The following is a 20902-nucleotide window of genomic DNA, read 5'->3' on the forward strand; positions in this document are numbered from 1 at the left end:
GGCAAATAGAGATGGCTCAGATGGAAGGGTGGGGAATATTTTTAGTGTTTATCGCCCATATAGTGTTTATCGCCCATATAAACACCTCAACAGACACCATACAGTCCCCAACCTGGGCCTTCGTCGACGACTTAAACATCATCGAATCGCGACGTCTCTCCCAAACATCGAGACTACAGAAAGACCTTGACGAGCTAGCATCGTGGTCGGACAAGAACAGTATGCAGCTTAACCCCGGGAAATGCAAGGCTATGCACATTTGCTTCAGCCGGACACCCCCACCGCCACCTCCCCTCACCATTCATGGTCACGTCCTGGAGGTAGTGGGCGTCGCTAAGTGCCTCGGAGTGACGTTTCAAGCAGACCTGGGGTGGGGAACCCAGGTCATGGACATAACAAAGAAAGGAAATCAAAGACTGCATCTTCTCTGCCGACTGCGACAGTTCAACCTACCTGTGGAGGACTTGCTCACCATATACACATGTTTCATCCGACCCGTACTTGAATACGCCGCGCCAGTCTGGCATCCCGGACTGACGATTACACAGCACAACAAGATAGAGAGGATTCAACGACGGGCGACAAGGATCATACTGGGACATAACCTCTCGTACGAACAGTCCTGTAAAGTACTGAGGCTACACAGCCTATATGACAGACGTGAAAACCTGTGCCGAGAGTTCGGGAAAAAACTGTCCAAGTCAACTCTCTATCACCACTGGCTCCCTCAGACAAGAGGCGAAGTAACTGGGAGGTCAACAAGGCAAAACAACAAATTCGACTCTATTCTAGCACGCACGAAGCGCTACTCCAACAGCCCTCTGCCCTACATAGTCAAACTCCTAAATGAGTCGACGTAAAGAAGTAATGAGTGGAAATTCGAAATCCAATTTTATGTATAAACTCTGTGCTAGAAGGATATTTTAAAGTTGTTTTTAAATTTGTTATTATAATGTTAAGGTGGACACTGATCAATGTACGGAAACATGCAATTCAGCCTCCGGGCTGCAAAATGTTTTTTTTACTGAATAAACCAGTCATCATAAACCAGTCATCATGTGAAGCGCTGTAATCGAAGATTTGAGAAGGCCTGCAAGGGGGGGGGGGTCCCGACAACGCTCTACGCTGAATTCGGAAACCTCTCGATTACGCTTTACGATAAATTTCAAGTGGCTACAGGGCATTACGTAGAATTAAAACGCCGAATACGCTCTACGCAAAAATACGAGATTAGAGCGGTCCGTCTACGCTCTACGTAGAATTAAAACGGCGATTACGCTCTACGGAAAAGGGCTTGCGGGCCCCCATTTGAAGAGATTAAAAATTGACGTTCCTGTTTTCGTCAAGATATACATGATAAATGCATGATCGATCTTCGCTGCACTGATGTCATCGACGTCAACGGGCATGTCCATCATAGCTTGGGATAATTAAAAGGTAAGAATGTGTATCTGCCGTCCAATGAACAAAAACACCCAACTTGTATTTTGGTTGTAATTATGCATCATCACACTCCTCAGGGTAATGAAAAAAATGTGCCATGGTTCTAAACGTTTCTGATGTATTCATTCGAAAGCGATTGGATTACTGTATAGATAAATGGCTTGTTCAAAGTATAATGATTAACGTAAACGTTTTATAAGGCACCCGTCGTGATTTCGTGGCAGTAAAACTGGATTTTCAGTTAGAAAATCGTCGACAAAGAGACTGTGGGCGTTTATCGCAATAGCTGTAATATTTGTAAGTTGTTACCTACTAGCTAGAGGATGTACTTGTCGCAATTTAAAGAAAAAATGGGTCAAACAAAGATCATTTCAATTTATTGGAAAACTACGAAGGTGTGTTTACCCTCCTAAATTTAGAAAGGAGGATAGAAGATGTGAGACTTTCGAACTTTTAAGATAAAGCCATAATTAAATCATCGTAGTTTTCAGGCCTGCACATGGGATGATTGTTTATTGGCCCGTTGTTAACTTGATTATCGAATTCAAATTTTGCTCATGATGTACGGGTGGCACGTACACCTGTGCGTGAAACACACCTTTCCAAGATGGCCAGTGTGCATGGAAGCCACGGGAAGAACGAGCGGGTAAAAATTCCGCCCAGAAAGACGCTCCGTGCCCACTTTGGTGGTAAGTTGTACCCGAAATTGTTGTGGATACTCTCCGGACTATTGTAGGTAAATCTCTTTTAAGTTAGATGAAGCAAAAACACAGAATTTCGAAAATACGTTGCGGCAACTGTCCCCACGAGTTATCGCTGCACTAAATTAAGCAACCGCTGGGGGCGCATTTGTGTGGTCCATGTGAGATGTGAATGTATCTTCGTATACGTAAGGAGGATAAAAATGCCTTAATTAGCACCGTAGCCACCAATTGCAATTCACTGCAATCGCTGCAATCATAATCAGGTATTCAAGGGTCACACAGAGACGTGAGAATAACCAAATGTCAACCCGTATTTTAGTAAACAACATACCAACCTTAAGAGGTGTAGTTTGTGAATGAGCCGCAAGGGGCGCTATTACACTATGCATGTGCACACGTGACCTCTGACCTGAACAGCTTAGCTTGAAACTTTGGTTTGTAGACCTTGTTTGTTGTCTTGTGTGTTTTGGTCCAATTCTATGCGTTTCAATGTAAAACAAAAATGTTCCGGGGCCGAGAGCAGACAGGAAGGACACGGTAGTGCCGTTTGTGAGGATGACATGGACAAGGTGATAGATTTGAAAGGAGGGAGACAGGTAAGTTCGAGTGGGGAGGGGGGCGGCAACAGAATTGCATAGAGAAAAGTCCTGACCAGTTCCAGACCAAAACACCGCCTGTCTTACAGTCCTTTAAACCTATATATATGGTGGATTCTTAGTGTCTTTTCTACCGACAAATTTACCTTCCTGAGCACTACGTGATGTGCTAGTATATCATTACCAGCGGATATGGTTTCTACCAAAGAAGATTTTTGATAACCAGTTGTTGAGCGGTAAATCCCAAACAGACTCTTGACTTTGGTAAAATCTGAGATTGGAATTTTGATAATTGTCGTGTAAGCCTTAGACAAATTGATGAGACAGCCAACAATACTTTAATATGACAATATGTTAGCCGTGGCGACTCTTGATTCGGGCTTACATTGCATTACCCTCAGCAAGAGTCGTGGAAAGATCCATTGGCAGAACTGCACATTTCCCGTTGGCTGCTCGATGCTCCGTTTTTGACCCGGTTTTTTGCTGTCCCGAGCTTCCCTACAATATAACTCCACAATTGGCCGGGTTGCCGATGTTTAGATCAGCCTAAATATTCCACAGCGCGACAGAAAAGTAGTAAAATAGCTAGTCGGCACAAGCTGGCGGCCATCTTGGATATAGTCGGGAATGTCCGCTACCGCCGTCGGGAACGCTCGGTAGCCTTTCCGGTTATAATCGGAGAGCTTTCGGTCGGGCTTCGGTAATCGTGACGCTACCGAGCGTTCCCGACGGCGGTAGCGGACATTCCCGACTATATCCAAGATGGCCGCCAAGTTGTGCCGACTAGCTATTTTACTACTTTTCTGTCGCGCTGTGGAACATTTAGGCTGATCTAAACATCGGCAACCCGGCCAATTGTGGAGTTATATTGTAGGGAAGCTCGGGACAGCAAAAAACCGGGTCAAAAACGGAGCATCGTGCAGCCAACGGGAAATGTGCAGTTCTGCCAATGGATCTTTCCACGACTCTTGCTGAGGGTAATGCAATGTAAGCCCGAATCAAGAGTCGCCACGGCTAACAATATGTATGCCTTGTTGCTCCTCTGCATGTTTTTTCCAGATTCTGAATTGAAATGCACCAAGGATCTCCAGAGGTACCGTAGTTAGGAACACAACTTAGGAACAAATAACAACAAATGGTGGTGGCATTGTGGTCCTGGGTTTGAATCCCAACATGTTGTTGTTGTCCCAACAGGTCTGTATACATGTACATGTACATGAACTGATGGTGAAGGGACATTTTCAAGTCCTTTCATGACTTGTTGATTACAGATTAAAAATTAATCTTATTAACTTTAAGTTACGAAGTCGCTCGACTCATCAAGCAATTCCTTAATTGAAAACTTCAACTGCTTCCTAAGTTGAAATCTTATTGTTAGTTGATATAATTGCATGTGTGCAATGATTGTTAAAAATGAAATCATGACAGTTTCATTGACATGTTTGTTTGCATGTGATGATGATAGTTTGTTTGATATTGATTCATAAATATTATTACATATTTGACATGTATTTCTCCATATCTTTTAATGTCATATAAAAAAATTATATGAAGTACCTGATGTGTGTAAAAATATGTAAGATTTGTTAATGTTGTAAAACTTTTTGAGTATTCTATCCATCTTGAACTCTTGTACTACATGTGATTTTAGAATCATGCACAGTACTCTGGTTTCATGTTTTTAGTAACATGACTGTACATACATTTTCTTTGTCCCCAGTTCAAGCAGTTTAGTGTCTGACCCCCGTTTTTACGAAATGTAATCTTTTCAGATGTGGATGCACCACTGGGTAAAGTCACCATATGACTATATATATATTATGAGCTGCAGCTGTTTAATAACTTTGAGATGGATTTCTCACTTAGTGTTATTTGAAATTTTTACCACTATATGTTTGCCTTTTTACAGAACAGTCTTACTTAACTTCTTGAGTACCTTAGATATGTGGTATTGCCAAATTACTGTTTTATGTCTGTACCATTACATACATTGTATGAGCTTGATGTGATTTTCAATTTTCATGAACTCATACAGTGTATTTGCATTTCCTGTGTCATTGGCTCTTATGTTTTTGTACCTAGTTGTAATTTAATGAATGTCAACATGAGATGCATTTTATGTTGTTATTTGGATTGTGACACTGATATCTAAATAAATGTTACATCTTGTGTGAGATGTACTGTATTTTTATGTAGTTGTTGTTTCCGAAAGTTATGATATTCTACATGACATTGTATGTTCACTGTGCTCTTCTTTTCCTCACTAACAATGTTTAGTGTGCAGTTGAAGTTACCCCAACAAAATCAGATTTTAGAACAAATGGATTGTGATATGTTATGTGATATCATGTGTGATATGTTTTTTTATGTGATTATTGTTTGGTTATGACATTTGACATGTATGTTCTCTGTTTCTTGTGCTCTTACACCAACTAAAGCAGATTTTAGAACAAATGGACATTCTTAATAATACGTGATATCTTGTGTGAGATGTACATGTATGTATTTTTGTGTGATTGTTCTTTGCTCAGATCATATTCTATGTTCACTTTTAGCTGTGCTCTTCTTTTGTCTCACTAACAATGTTCCATGTGCTCTTCCCCCAACCAAAGCAGGTTTTAGAAGAAATGTTATGTCATGCTTGAATATTATGATGTCATGTATGCTATGTGAATATTGTAAACATTGGTCTAGCCTTTAAGTGTATGTAAATTTGGCATGAGATTTTTCTGAATGTTTATTTCTTTTACACCCTAGCTTACGGGAAGCTGAGACTGTACCTGGCCATGTTCCTGTGTGTGCTGTGGGACCTGTCTGTGTTCCTGCTCAAATTCCTGGAGGAATTTTCTGGATTCCTGGAGGATCTGTCAGCTGTCCTGTGTACCTGTGTATTCCAGGAGGATTTGCCTGTGTGTGTTCCTGAGGGACCTGTCACCTACATCTACGAGACAAGAGAACATCGGACCTTGACCGTGAGTTGGCTTTTATTTTTAGAGCTCTTTCAAAAATGGGGTCTGCAAGCCGCAATGCGTAAGCACTCGTATTAGATTTGCATAATGCGAAGTCAGGTCGTTATGACTTAATGTTAAATGTAATCTTTACATGATGGGTCAGCATTAATCCTGCATGAATGAAGCGTAATACCGGTCGCTGCTTTGCGTACTTTTTTGCTCCTTGCCATTTGAATTTTGCATAATTCGAAGTCGAACGAAGTCTACGTGTGAGGCATTCAGTCTACACGAAGGAAGAGTAAATCGTGGCCGCTGCCTTCCGGAATTTAGTGCAAAGCGTGATCGGGACCTCCCATGCAGACCCCTAGAAATGACAATGAAATCGGAATAGGGCATCTCTGCGATCCTCTGAATTTCTAGTTCCAAGCACCAGATTATCCAAACTGGCCCTCTCTTCTATTCATTGTCATTTTTGGTTGAAACAGTTCACATTTCTTTACTAATATCTAGTTTAAGGTTGTGACTAATATTTGTTTGCATTTATGGCGGAGAACATAGTACATTTTCCTATTGAGGAAAGCACTTGCAATATTGTCTGTTATTTCATTCTGTATAGCAATGGGATGTGTTTTCAAAAGCATTTGTGATCAAACTGTTTTCCCTGATATCCTCTTCATCATGATCCACATTGTAGTAGTTTGTACAACCTTTTAAAATGTCTGAAATTAGAATTATCCTTGATGTGAAGAAAAGAAAATCTACATGATGAAACAATTATTAAAGCAACAAAACGTGTAGGGATGAATGATGCAAGTATTGTGTAGCGCTCAAAAATTAAAAATTAGATGGAATGAAGCGAGACATTGTCATGATGATCCTGAATTGTAGTTAGGCCACGTCGATTTAATTTTATGGATGACATCCTCTAAAGACCCCCAAACTAGTGCGCACGAATAAAATAAAAATCCGGCCAAAAATAAAAATGCTACTAAACCACAGGAATTCAAAGCTGGTGTTGTGAATTTGTGGCAGTACATAGCGACGTATACGACAAGCCGACACATGCTGGCTTTTTGCGGAGTTTATGAATTGACACTGTACGTATGTACTGAGTTCTTGAGTCGTGGAGCTTCGGTAGCCTGGGTGCCCGGCTCCGTATTGTCGCTAAATACAATGGACTACCCAGGCCTAGAGCCAGGCCAAAGCGTCAATGGGCGTGATTCTTTTTTTTTTTTTGAGAACAGGCAAAAATTAATGCGCGCGCGGATGTCATCCATAAAATTAAGTCGGTGTGGCCTTATGTTAACTTCACAAAACTTGATCTGTTTTATGCATTTGTCTTTCACTGTCAAATATGCGTAAAATGTAGGTAAAAAAAATCAGGATGACTGATGCACATATGTAGAAAAAAAAAGGCATTGATAGGCATTCCAAAAAACAATTGCAACATGTGATTGATACACACGATATATGAAATAATACATTATGTAATTATATTGTAAAGTACAATTTTTGTGTTCCCGGATGAAGTGGATTTCAGGGGAAATACTTTGGTCACATAATGATTGTTGGAAATATCTCCTATTTCTTTACAGAAAGAGGGAAAAGACAATGTTGTGCTTTCTTTCCATAGTGTGAAATGTACTACAGGTAAGCTGTGTGTGATGTTTGAAAGGGAGAAATTGAGTTATGGAATCAGCAAAACAAAATACAAATATAATCAATTCTTGTCACAAGGAATCTTTAGGATTATAATATATAGATTATAGTTTCTAGATAGGTTAACTAAACAGTACATTCATTTAAACTATAGGTAGTGTTACAATGAGAGATGTCTCTGAACAAACAGTTATAGTGAAAGGTTGACACATTATGTATTTAGGATTTGTAGTTGAAATCACATTTCATATTTTGTTGTATTCATGGGCAATGAAACAAATCATTACAAGGGCCAGCAAAGGCAGACTAAGCTGGTAGCAGCTGACCCACAAAAAGTACATACACAATACAACAAACAATTTATGAATTAGAATCTAATAAATTGTCATCTACCATTGGCGTTGGTTACGTACAGTACTGTACTTGTTGCAATGCTGTTAAAATATTTCGGAACAAAACAGAACTGATTTTGTTTGAAGGACAAAAGAGCGTTTGACTCAAGGACACTCAAGGTTTTTTTTTTTTACTTTGAAATGTAGCCAGTATTTAAATTTAGGTAGTGTAGCTAAGAGGTACTGTAGACAGACAGTCAACGGTGCACACCCCAGCTCTTTCACCAGGGTCCATGGTAGTGTGGTGTAAAAAAGTAACGAAAGGGTTTTGAGGGTCCAAGTTTGAGGCAACATTTCTCATAAATATCATTAACATGGCTGAAGAGTGTAAGAAATGGTAATTTTGTGGTGAAAATTTCTTTTGGCTCCTAACCTTACTTCTGGGTATTCTTGTGTGCCAAGTGTAATCCGCCCGTTTGACCTAGATTTTGCTCTTTTCGAGTCGATTTGCAATCCCTCGTGCCAAGGACAATTTAAATTTTTTTCTGTGGGATTATCCTACGTGAAAATTCCCAAATTTGTGCTTTAACTTGTGAAATTGATGTTTTATCTGTTGAATTTTCCAAAAATAAAGAAAGCAAACTCGGACTTGTAGCTGAAGAAATATCCTTTCATCTCATATACAGTAACTGTTTTTCTCCTTCCAAATTATTACGGCAGAGACGGTCACTAGCCTTGAGGGTGTGCAGCTTTAAATAGAAATGTTACATTTAGCATACTATATTGAATAGCTAAAGGCAGTTATAATAGAGATATTGTTAAAATGTTCATGTAAATATAGGGAAAGAACTTTTCAGTGAATTATCTGAGGAAATAACATGATGTATTTTTGTTTCGCTGATTCCCTTTAAAGTCATGTAGACTCCGGACTTTGTTATCACTGTTGATGAACTTGCCGCAACACTATTTCCTTCTGTTGCAAAATTCAGGTCTCGTGTCATGTTGATCTGGTAAAGTTTGACGGCGATGTTTAATGCTGACAGACTGTATTTGATGAGCTTGAGACTAGCCTGGATTTTGGAGCAGGAGGTTTGAATTGTTGCAAGTACATAAACAGTGATAACATAGTCTGATAGAAGGTTTCTATCACTGCATTACAAAACGCAATTCCTCTCTTTCTGTATGTTCTTATCCTGGGTGTTAGACTTGTTTTGGGCTGCTAGCCGTTTCCCTGCGGCAGCCAGAAGCCCTTCACCTGCCTGTGTAAATTACCGCTACGGGCTAGACTTCCCCTTAGCGGTAATTTAGACAGGCGGGCAAAGGGCTTCTGGCTGCCGAAGGGAAACGTCCCAAAACGAGTCTGGCACCCGGGGTAGTATGCTTTCACTTCTTGTTTAAGTTCACTCACACATTCTGTCACTCTTTTCAACACTTTATGCCCCAACACTTGAATTCAAAAGTGGAATTCAATTTTCCCACCAAAAAACTTGAGACCTTGACTTAGTTAATTGGTATTGTGTAATTGGCAGCTTTAATTTCCCCCAAAATTGTCTCTTTGGGCCTGAACACTTCATTAATGAATTGTGTAAAAAAAAAATTTTTGCCAAAACCCTGCTTGCTAAAAAACACTTAGCATACCTGGGACCCTCATGTAAATAGTTAATTGGATTAAAGTTTTCCCGCCAAAAAACTTAGTATATGGGCATCCTGACCTTTGACCTCTTCACTTAGCCACCACACTTCTACTTGCTACATCCAACCAACTCACACTGTTCCAATGCTTTGAACCTTTACGCTTACCTTCTCCAAACACATGATATGTCAGACCAACCTTCCGAAACACTTAGTTACTTGAGTGAGACTTTTCTGCCAGAATGATTGTCACTCTACTGGTCAGTCAGTTGCACAAGAATGCTGGTGTGTCGAAACACCGTGTCTCCGCAAAGACATCCCCAGGGGAGCAAACTTCTGTGCATTGACTGACCAGTAGAGCGACAATCATTCTGGCAGAAAAGTCTCACTCAAGTAACTAAGTGTTTCGGAAGGTTGGTCTGACATATCATGAGTATCAGAAAGTGTTTGGAGAAGTTAAGCGTAAAGGTTCAAAGCATTGGAACAGTGTGAGTTGGTTGGATGTAGCAAGTAGAAGTGTGGTGGCTAAGTGAAGAGGTCAAAGGTCAGGATGCCCATATACTAAGTTTTTTGGCGGGAAAACTTTAATCCAATTAACTATCTACATGAGGCTCCCACGTAGGCTCCCACGTATGCTAAGTATTTTTTAGCAGGCAAGGTTTTGGCAAAAAAATTTATCAACCAAGTGTTCAGGTCCAAAGTGACAATTTTGCAATGAATTCAGGTGGCCAATTACATTTTGCAACAACGGTGATGGGCTTCTCAAAAAAGGCATCCAGACCCTCAAGAGTGGAGTGTTGTCTTGTGTTCAAGGTGGAAGAAGAGTGTGACTAAGTGTTTGGAAAAGTTGACTGGAAACGTGGAGCACAAGAAAGGGTGATGTACCGTGCAATTAAAACCAGAGTTCAAGGATAAAAGGCAAGTAGCCTGGGTGCCATCCCCCGTAGTTTTAGCCCGCTCCCTAATGTCGCTGAGCCGTGGTGCCCAGTGACGTTAGGGAGCGGGCAAAAACTACGGAGGATGGCACCCAGGCTAAAAGGCAAGGAAAAGAGAATGTAAGTGAAACATCCGAGCGCAGACAAGAGTGCCGTACCGTGTAATTAAAAGCAGTGCAAGTTAGGGTGTGACTAAGGCCCCATTTCCACTACAGTAAAATTCCGGATCAAACCAAATTGATTCACTTTGATCCGGCTTGATCCGGACAATTTTACCGTAGTGGGAAAGGGGCCTTTGACCGTAAAGCTGAGCGTGCAAAAGCAGAGAAGGATTTTAAGTTAAGAGTTTAAGTGGTTAGGGAAGTTACCGGTAAGTGTAAAGGTCCAAAGCGTCAGGAAAAGGGTACTATGCAAGTTTGAGTGAAGGGTGTAGCGAAAGGGTCAAGAAAGATGTTGTGAGTAAAGGCCCAAAGACAAGAATGTGAAGCATTTAAAGAGTTGTGAAACTTAAGTGAGAAGTGTAAAAGAGAAATGAGCATGGTGGTCTGGTACTCTTTTCTGTGGCTAGGCACGTTCAGCTTCAAGTTACTTGAGACAATTTGGGGCTAGCTGTGAAACTTTTCAAAAAAGTCTGGACACAAGAGTTTTGTTAACTAGTGATTCTACAAAAAAAAAATCCCTAAAACACAAATCTTTTTCTTCCAACAACGATGTTAATTGGATGCTCCTTGATTGTGATCTCAAATGTTTGAATTTGCAATAGCATTTTGCATGTTACATGTCCACACCTAAATGACTGAATAGGTGTACTTTCCAGAAAACAGTTTATTTGTGCAAAAATTTCTTTCTGATACAAGGGAAAAATGGCCTGAAGGCGCAGGTTTACTGTAAATGACTGCAAGTGGAACATGCATTTGGTTCAAATTATGTAAGACCAAATATGAGCCAAATTTAACCACCGTGGTAGTTTGACAGTGAAGGTTACAAGTAGAAAAGGAAATTGTGCAAAGCAGAGTTAGAGGGTCTAATGATAGAAATGTATGCAAGTGTGTGTACTTGGTTGTGTTACACAAATAAACTATACTCACAACTTGACCCCAGCCTATGTCTTCTCTCACTGCTTTACTGATAAAAGTCTGGTTCTTCCTTCCTTCCACCATGAGCCGTGTGGGGAGAGGAAAACAAAAGTCAGTATATATTGGAGCAATTCACCTTTAGCCCAGAGCAAGTAAATTTTATGGATGACATCCTCCGCAGACTCCAAATCTAATGCGAGCGGGCGGAAAAAAAAACAAGGCGGGCCGAAAAAAAAGGTTCCTACATTTTACAATTTGGACTCATTGTACAAATGGTTTTGATTCAGTGGGAACATCACATATACACACCCAGCATCAATCACATATCACTGCATCAAAGTAAGAAACACAACATTAAATCAGAGCCTTTTCTTGTCTCCTCTCTTTATAGTTATCTGCCATCCACCTTCCGGCATGGCAACAGACATCTTTGCCCATTTTCGGCATGGTGACCACTGTCAGAAGACAACAAAATTTCTTGGGTTTTTTTCCAAAATCAGGCGAAAATTAATGCGCGCGCTGATGTCATCCATAAAAATTACTTGCTGTGGCCTTAGTAAGAACTAGTATATTATAATTATATTGCCTACAACACAACTCTTTTTTTTCACTGGGTACGTTACATAAACATTGTAAAAAGCCAGACTTTCTTCTGATCCAAAACTTTTTATCTTGAAACAAGTCTAAGGTAAACTGCTTTGTAAGTTGAAAAGCATTGTCTCACCTGTAAACTCTCTTCATTCCACCAGTCTTCAAGTCAACCAGTCTTCTCAGCCCTCATCTCGTCTGGTTTCGACAGGAGTCGCTGGTCATCACAGGTTTCTCCCAGTCAGGACAGGAACGTCAGGACAGCTGACAGTCAGGACACACCTACCGATATGAATGGATGGTTATTGTGATGCAACACTGAATGACCATTAAAGATAGACTAAGTGACAAAATTGCACAATTGGGCAATCCCTTTCATTGAATAGATGTACAAAATCCTAGGCTCTAGAAAGTTGTTATCTATTGCGACATGCCTCAGAATTGTGAAATGCCTTAGAAAAATATAACTTGTAAATTGAGAACCATTGTCTCACCTGTACAAACTCACTGTGTCTTGAGGTCGTCTGATTTGCTGGTCTGCACTGGAGAGAAGTTGCCGGTCACCAGGTTTCTCAGAACACTAACATCTGGTCTTGTCGGGTTTAGAATCATCACAGCAGTCAACTGCATCAGTCAGCAGTACACCTAGCCACATAGACATTAAAAAGTTACATGCTTGTCTCAATTAACACTAAGAAAACTACTACTGGTACAATTTATAATTTAGATTTCAAGTTCTTACCGATATTCCTCTTGGGTCTTCAAAACTGGTCACTGAGATATAGACAGGAATCCCCGTCACTGCTGCATCAGTCAGCAGCCACCTAATAATAATAGAAACATAAGTTACAGATCGACTTGTAATACAGTACTAAGTAAATGGTAGGCAAAATGCAGAATTTTTCTCACCTGATATTGCTCTTGGGTCTTCAAGTCACCTTGTCTGGTCCAATCCACTGTTGTCAGGTTCAGACAGGAGTCCCCTCTACTGCATCAGTCAGCAGCCACCTAACTATACAGACAGTAGAAGTTGTCACTTGTCTCAAATAATACCAAATAGCTGTAGGTAAAATGCAGGAATGGATTTTTCTCACCTGATATTCCTCTTGGATCTTCAAAACACCTGGTCTGGTCCAATCCACTGTTGTCAGGTTCAGACAGGAGCCTCCACTACTACATCAGTCAGCAGCCACCTAACTACACAGACATTAGAAGTTACGCACTTGTCTCAAATAATACCAAGTAAAGGGTAGTTAAATGCAGAAATGGGATTTTTCTCACCTCATATTCCTCTTGGGTCTTCAAATCATCTGGTCTGGTCCAATCTGTCAGCTTCAGACAGAAATCCTCACTACTGCATCAGTCAGCAGCCACCTAACTATACAGACATTATAAGTTAAGAACTAGTCTCAAATAATACCAAGCAAAGAGTAGTTAAATGCAGAAATGGGATTTTTCTCACCTCATATTCCTCTTGGGTCTTCAAATCTTCTGGTCTGGTCCAATCTGTCAGGTTCAGACAGGAATCCTCACTACTGCATCAGTCAGCAGCCACCAACTACATGTATACAGACATTATAAGTTAAGAACTAGTCTCAAATAATATCAAGTAAATGGTAGTTAAACTGCATTTTTGGTCCAATCTGTCAATCAGATTCAGACAGGAGTCCCCACTACTGCATCAGTCAGCAGCCACCTAACCACAGACAAATCACGAGTTACACAATTCCTTAATTAACACCAAATAGTTGTAGGTAAAATGCAGAATTCATGTTTTTTTCTCACCTGATGATCTAATATTCCTTGGGTCTTTAAAACATCTGGTCTGGTCCAATCTGTCTTGTCAGGTTCAGACAGGAGTCCCCACTACTGCATCAGTCAGCTGCCACCTACATGTGTAACTACACAGTTAGACAATTGTCTCAAATAACACCAAATAGTTGTAGGTAAAATGTCGTGAGAACTCAGATTTTTCTCATCTGCACCTGCACAGGTTGCTGACCCTCAGAGCACAGCTCACTACAGGATTCTATGCCATGATCAAAAAGAAGAAATGGTTACAAGATGTTTGAAGCTTGTCATACATTGCAGAAACTTCCATAATAACACTGACTTACCAACTATAGATGTACACTTAGTTGAATCAACCTCATCTTATGAAATTCTGATGTCTGTGATCATGAAGCAAATAGGTGATGTCGCTAACAGAAAATGGCTGATTGTTCGTATTCAAGGCTGTTTCTGACGCTATGAATCGAGTGACTCTCCATGTACTTGTCAATCACATCACAAAAGCAGACAGATTTTGTCACTGAGACAACCACAAAACAAGAAATTGCTACCAGACACAACTTTACAAGCTTAAGCATGACTTTGATATATAACACATGGCCTACTTGTACTCTATATTAGAGTCATTATAATACAATGGGCATTTTGAGGTAAAAAAGTTCTTATGTTGTGGATGTGAAATCTGCATTTGAAAAAAACTACAATTTTGGGGGGTTGGGGGTACTTTCATACAGAAGTAGCACATCAAGAACCTTAACTAAATTACAAGCATGTTTGACAGACAATATAACGCTATATCTACATTTAATGTATCTTCGATGCTTAGTGTTGACGTTAGCAATGCACACACACACACACACACACACACACACACACAGACACGTTAAATTCCTTAACTTAAAACAAACACATACCCACTGCGCAAACCTCGAAAACTGTACTATATAATGACCATAAGAAAAAACAGGATAGCAACAACGACAATGAAATAAATCAAACCCCTTCACTGAAACATTAATACATATATAAACTCAAAATGTTTTGAAAACAACAATCGCAACCTTTTAGCGTAGTCAACTGTAGTGTTTGCGCCACAAAACATTACTGAATTTAGTAAATTGAAACGGACAAGCTTTTAAATTATAATTGCACATGATAATGAAGACCTGAAGTATGGTCAACTCGACTGAAGTTTCCGAAGGTTTTGAAGCGTATTCATTTCGATGGCTTGAAGCTTTGAGGACCCTATGTTGTTTATGCGAGTTTTTGGCGGGAGCGTCAAAAAATATTAAATTATGTACACGGGCACATTCCAACAGGTGTTTCGAACCACGTGGAGATAAAGAAAAAGGTTTGGTCAACGCAAGGACATAATTTTTTCAACAAATATAATCTCATAACGCTTAACAATTGACGAAAAAGACATGCATATGCATGTAATACTCTACAAGCGCACCGCAGTGAAAATGTTGTTGAAAACGCGGCGACTAGATTTTCAAAGCCTGTCTAAAATTAGTCGCTGTCTAATACAGAACTAGGACATTTCTTACGAAATATACTTGACATGTTCGTATAGTTGCTAGGGAAGAATGTCAGGCAAACAATTTGTTGGTTTACCTGCAACAATAAGCGGTCGTCTCCATACCACGCTACTCCTCCCGTCTCGCCATTTTGTTGTCTTCTCCAAATTCGCCAGGTCAGGAAATCCGCATTTTCTCTTCAAAACGTCACCAGAATGGCTCGAATCCATAGCGAAAACTCCCAAACATTCTGCTGCACACTTAGTAAAACATTCTACCGACAAAAACGCTAAAAAGTACCCAGAAAGTTGTTAAAAAATCAGCCCAGAGTATCCCCGTCGTACGAAGCCGCCATTTTGGAGAGACCACGCCAAAGTTGCTTTTACGCAGGTGTGCAAAACAGCCATGCCTAATTAATGTAAAAGTGTAATCTAATTATGGCGACCAAAGACAGCCCGTCTCGGTATTCGGCACTTATAAAATTATTTAAGTATAATCTAATTACGATTCAACGTACGCTCTGGATAAATTGTCTATGTAATTAGAAATAGAAAACACACAATAACTCTTAAATATTTGTGATTTTATCAAGTGACTTTGAATATATACACTCAAGACCAGTCGCAAATGTATATTGTCTTTTTAGGGAGTTCTACTGCCCGCAAAAATTATCCGCCCTTAAGTATCGAGTGCTAAATCCACCACCGCAAACATGTTTGAAGAAGTTTCCCTTTATCATTGGTAAGTTTCCGTGCTTCACAAGCTTTTATTTTCCTCATTTTGACACCGCACGATGAGTTCCGGCGACTCGATCAAAACATTCAAAATGGCGGACCCTGTTCATCAGGGCACACGGCGCGCCGTAACTGTTGCCCCCCAAAACGTCAGTTTAAAGTGTTTTTTTTTTCATATCCATAATGACATAGACAGAGCGTTACAAAGGGTTCTTAACCCATGAACACGTACTGCATATTAGGCCAAGACGCGGTCGGTTGAGATGTTTGAGCACACCGAAACCTGTCCTTGGTGCTGAAAACCTTCCACACAGGAAAACGTACCTGTCCTTGGTGCCGAACACCTTCCACACACAGGAAAACATACCTGTCCTTGGTGCTGAACACCTTCAACACACAGGAAAACGTACCTGTCCTTGGTGCTGAACACCTTCCACACACGAGACCAAATAGTGTTAAAGGTAGGAAAGTTAATCTCTCCAATTTCCTCAATATTCAAACAATTAGTCATTTAATAAAGAACCTTTCGAAAATAGTAAATGGGTGTTTTGTCTTTTTTAAACCCATACCAAATCATTAAAGCTGTTCTAATATTGCCTCATGAATTATGTAAATGCAGTCCTGATTGGATTTTCTCATCAACTTACATAAGGAATATCTGAGTTTGTTCCTCTTCCTCTTAATTACAGGTCTCTCACACACACACACACACACACACACACACACACACAGCCAAAAAAAACATAACCTTCTCGGCGAAGGTAAATACGGGAACATGAATACACTACAATCCATAGAAAGCCTAACATTAACCTTTATTACAGTAACTAGCATACCTGTACCAATAAGCTAGGCTGAGAGTACATTGAAAGCAAGGAAAATGCCACTGCAAAAACAGACTGTAGAAGATCTGCTATAACGTTCACATTCAATATGGATCCCTTTCATGATTGGTTGGTCATATCTTAAAAGAGGTACAAGGTCGTAGCTTGTGGGGCAAGGATAAAGGATTATATATTATTTAAAAGTGATATCGGGGGAGGGGGGGCTTTGAATATTCCTCTATCTCTAACAGTTGCTACAGTACAGGACTTCTTTTTTTTGGAGTCATACTACAACATTGGTAGCGTGGAACACTTGTGTAGCACAATGTTTTCATTTGGAACAACATCAAGAAGACGTTCTAATAAGCTTATTGTTATCTACAACCTCAAGAAAGTAAATAAAATATATGGTCTATCACTTGTAACAGTGATCACAACCTTTTCTTATGTTGTACACCTCTTTCAAACCTCTAGTCTAGCACGCTAGTAAAGCAATTTTGCATAAGTTACACTTAAGTCATGACTATGTCCTACTGTATGGTACATCACACAGACTACTGTTGTTTCTTGTGTAGGTATCAAAACTAGTTTTCGTAAAGCCACCTTAGGCCACACCAATTTAATTTGTTGCAATGTTGGTTCTCGTCTCTCAGATTTTCCGGCTTCATTTTTTTCCAAATTGCAAAAAAAAAAGACATTTCAGGTTATGAATCAACTCCAAAATGCTCATATTTTGGCCCAAACAGTTGAAGGAAGTCTCCTCTCTTCAGAATTGTTATAGTCTTCCATCTCTCAATGCAGTTGTTAGTTTAGAAGTTTAAAATTCATTGTTTGCATGACAAACCAGCGTGGTATGTTGACTTCATGACTCCTATCGTAGCATTTGGGGCTATCATTGGATGCCTAGGCCTGTTTTTACTCTTTTTTTTCGCCCTGCCGTTTCATATTTTCTCTGAAAAAATCTGTGAACCAACAAATCGAATTGTTGTGGCCTTCTGGTGGAAGTCAAGGACAATGTACGTTCCCTCCAGTCTTACACCCTTCTGAAGCCAGACCAGTCCAGCGTCTAGTGTACCTTGGGACAGTGCCTTCTCTGATTGACACAATATGCTAATTTTTCAATACTTTAGCTCTAGTCCAATCCTTAGGTCTTGAAATGTCTCCGAAAGGCAGGTAACCAGTAACGTCTACTGAACAAGGACTGCAAACTATTTTACAAGACTCAACACAGCAATCTTAAAGGAACTGGAATGTCTTACACAAGTGAAGAGTATATAAGTATAAGAAGATAACAATATGAGACCAAGGGTTGCTTTGCCACCAAATGTATATTTCCATTAAATGATTTTGAAATCTAGTGCATTTAATAAAACTCTCAGTGCTCAATTTGCCATATTTTCAAAATGTGGTCAACTTTGATTCGAATAGTACCAATTTATAAGCAAAGGTAAAATTAATAGGGTATTATTTCCTATATTGTATTAAGATTATGGAGAGTTTGACTGGTCTGGCCTCTCGTTCGTGATTTTGCTGTTTGTGTTAGTTGATCGCGTCAGTGCTCTTCCAGCATGGCGCTGCTCAGTTGGACACCACCATCCTTACAAACTCTGTAAACAAACAAACAAACAAACAAACATAAACATTACATCATTGACATTATACAACATTTGTCACCTTGAGGAATGATTGGAAAAGGCACCTCCCTTGAGGTGTTACCAAAAAATACCATGTTTGGCAAAAGTTGTAATAAGTTGAATTCACTTCCTGTTGAAATTAAACCACATCTTAAAAGTGCAATGTGGATACAGATAATGAATTTCCAAGAAATAATACTAAATTTTGTCCAAGACTCGGGCAAAAAACATGTATCAAACTACATTTTAAACACAAGGGGAGAAATCACTCATAAATTCAAATTTATGTTTTCTGGACCAAAAGCAAAACACATTCTGTCTTTTCTTTTTGTAACTTTTTTTTTCAAAAACAGAATACATTTCACACACAAAAAACTGCATAATCATAACAGCATGGATGGTTAATGTATATAAATACCATGCAGTTAGTAAAATAACTTTCTGCGCATCAAATTCATGTATGTCAATTAGGCAATATAGGCACTTTGCTATGGGACTATTGTTATTTGTTAAGTACTGTTTGGCTGGAAGAAAAAAGTTAACCCCTTAAAACTTTCATCATTTTTATCATTATCATTTTTGTATTTCATTGTCAAGGCATGGCTATGCTTTGCTACATACTTAGCAAGTATGTTCATGCCACCGCCTTACCCTATTTTCTGCAATAACCATTCGGATAAACTCTGGGAATGGGGCAGAAGTAATATTAATAGATGGCACACACATGAAGTTATGTTCAAACAGGTCCCGGACTAAGATTGCAAAGAAAATAGCGCTCCTTCAATTTCAGTTTCACATCACCATGATAGATACATCATACTACAAAATGTGCATCAATTTGTGCTCAAATAAAAAAATTATGCTTCTTCCAATGTTTTTCACAAAATACATTTCTTAGTCTTACCAATTTAAAGAAATATGCACACTTTTCAATCTATAGTGCAAGACAGTTATTTCCCTTTTTGTTAGTTTTCCACTTAAATCATCCATCTCTGTCAATCAACTTTCATCACCTTAATTTTTATTCAAAAAGAAAACCTCTGATTTTAGTAGCACAAAAACAAGGAGTGCTACTTTCTCTTAACCTTTGTCATCCTAACTGCTGAGAAGAGCAAACAGTTGTATATCAGTGGTCGGTATCACAAGGGTTAAAACCATGTCCCTTGGAGCAGGCACAAACCGTGCACATGCTTTCTTACCCTGTGTGAATAGACCACCTCATGGACAAATTCTGCGACAACAAGGGGGAGGGGGGAGTAAAGAAACATGAAACAAAACTTACTACAATGAAAACCTCTATCGGTCTATTGGCACAGAAACAAGAAATAAAACTTCCTATAAACTAAAAAAACCTTACAAAAATAAACAGAACAAAATAACTCAAACAACATTAAAAAGTTTGACTACGTACATGTACTAGACATATCTACAAGTCTACAGACAGAGGAACACATGAAATAAAAGTCACTACCTTTAGAATTCTTAGCATCATAAACCTGCCCCTCCCTTACATTGTAAATTGGACTGACTCTTACAGGGTATAGGATATGTGATAAGGAATGTTCCATACAAAATGGAGGGGGATTTGTTACCTTCATAGTTAATCATGCCGTGTTGGTCCTCCTGTCCTGCCACCAATTGTTCTACTTCTTCTTCTGTCAACTTTTCCCCTGAAGACACAAATAAAAATGCACAAATCTAAACCAGAGTATCAAATTTCCTTTAGTTTCAACATTTGTCAGCAGTGAGAAGATTAACTGTAGACTATTACCAACATAACTATTAAGCCACAGCAAGTAATTTTTATGGATGACATCAGTGTGCTCATTAATTTTCGCCTGATTTTGGAGAAAAAGTCAGGCGACAGTGGTCAACATGCCGAAAATGGGCAAAGATGTCTGTTGCCATGCCGGAACGTGGATGGCAGATATATATGAAGAGAGGAGACAAGACAAGCTCTGATTGTTTGTTTTGTCTTTTACTTTGAGTTTGATGTCTTTTACTTTCATTCCTTTTATATGTGGTGTTCCCACTGAATCAAAACCATTTGTACTAGGATTGAAAATGTTCATTTTTCAAAGTTGTTTCAGCGCCAAAGTGCTATGCACAATTAGTGATGCATACCGGTTCACTGGACTTGGATCCGGACTTGTAAGAATGTTTAGGTTCAAGTCCAAAAAAAACCTAAAAGTCAAGAACCGAGTCCGGACTTATTACCATAAAAGACCATTTCACATACCACTTTTCTTTCCAGACCACATAAAACCTTCTGTAGATTGCAAAATCTTTGCTGCAAAACGAAGAAAACATTGCCATTGGGCATCGTCAAGTACAGGCCTCCATGTTATGTGGCCAAAGTTTCACCCAGACAACATTGCGAGGTTGCCAACATGCAATTTTGTATATGCCATGGGTTTAGGTCCGGACTTACAAGTCCGGACCTGAACCTAAACCTCTGGACTTGAATCCGGACCTGAACCTAA

General features: G+C 39.5%; 1 protein-coding gene across 1 annotated transcript in view; it reads right to left on the reverse strand.

Annotated features, from left to right (window-relative positions):
* Positions 1–16757: 16757 nt before the first annotated feature.
* Positions 16758–20902, reverse strand: part of LOC109475865 (myosin light polypeptide 6-like) — an 8882-nt gene continuing 4737 nt past the window's right edge. The window contains 2 exon segments of the mRNA XM_019776670.1: positions 16758–18392; positions 20012–20089. Of these exon segments, the coding sequence (XP_019632229.1) occupies positions 18364–18392; positions 20012–20089 (107 nt within the window). The 3' untranslated portion in view covers positions 16758–18363.

Source organism: Branchiostoma belcheri, unplaced genomic scaffold, assembly GCF_001625305.1.
Source record: "Branchiostoma belcheri isolate BF01 breed outbred unplaced genomic scaffold, Haploidv18h27 scaffold35, whole genome shotgun sequence".
NCBI classification, from domain to species: domain Eukaryota; kingdom Metazoa; phylum Chordata; class Leptocardii; order Amphioxiformes; family Branchiostomatidae; genus Branchiostoma; species Branchiostoma belcheri.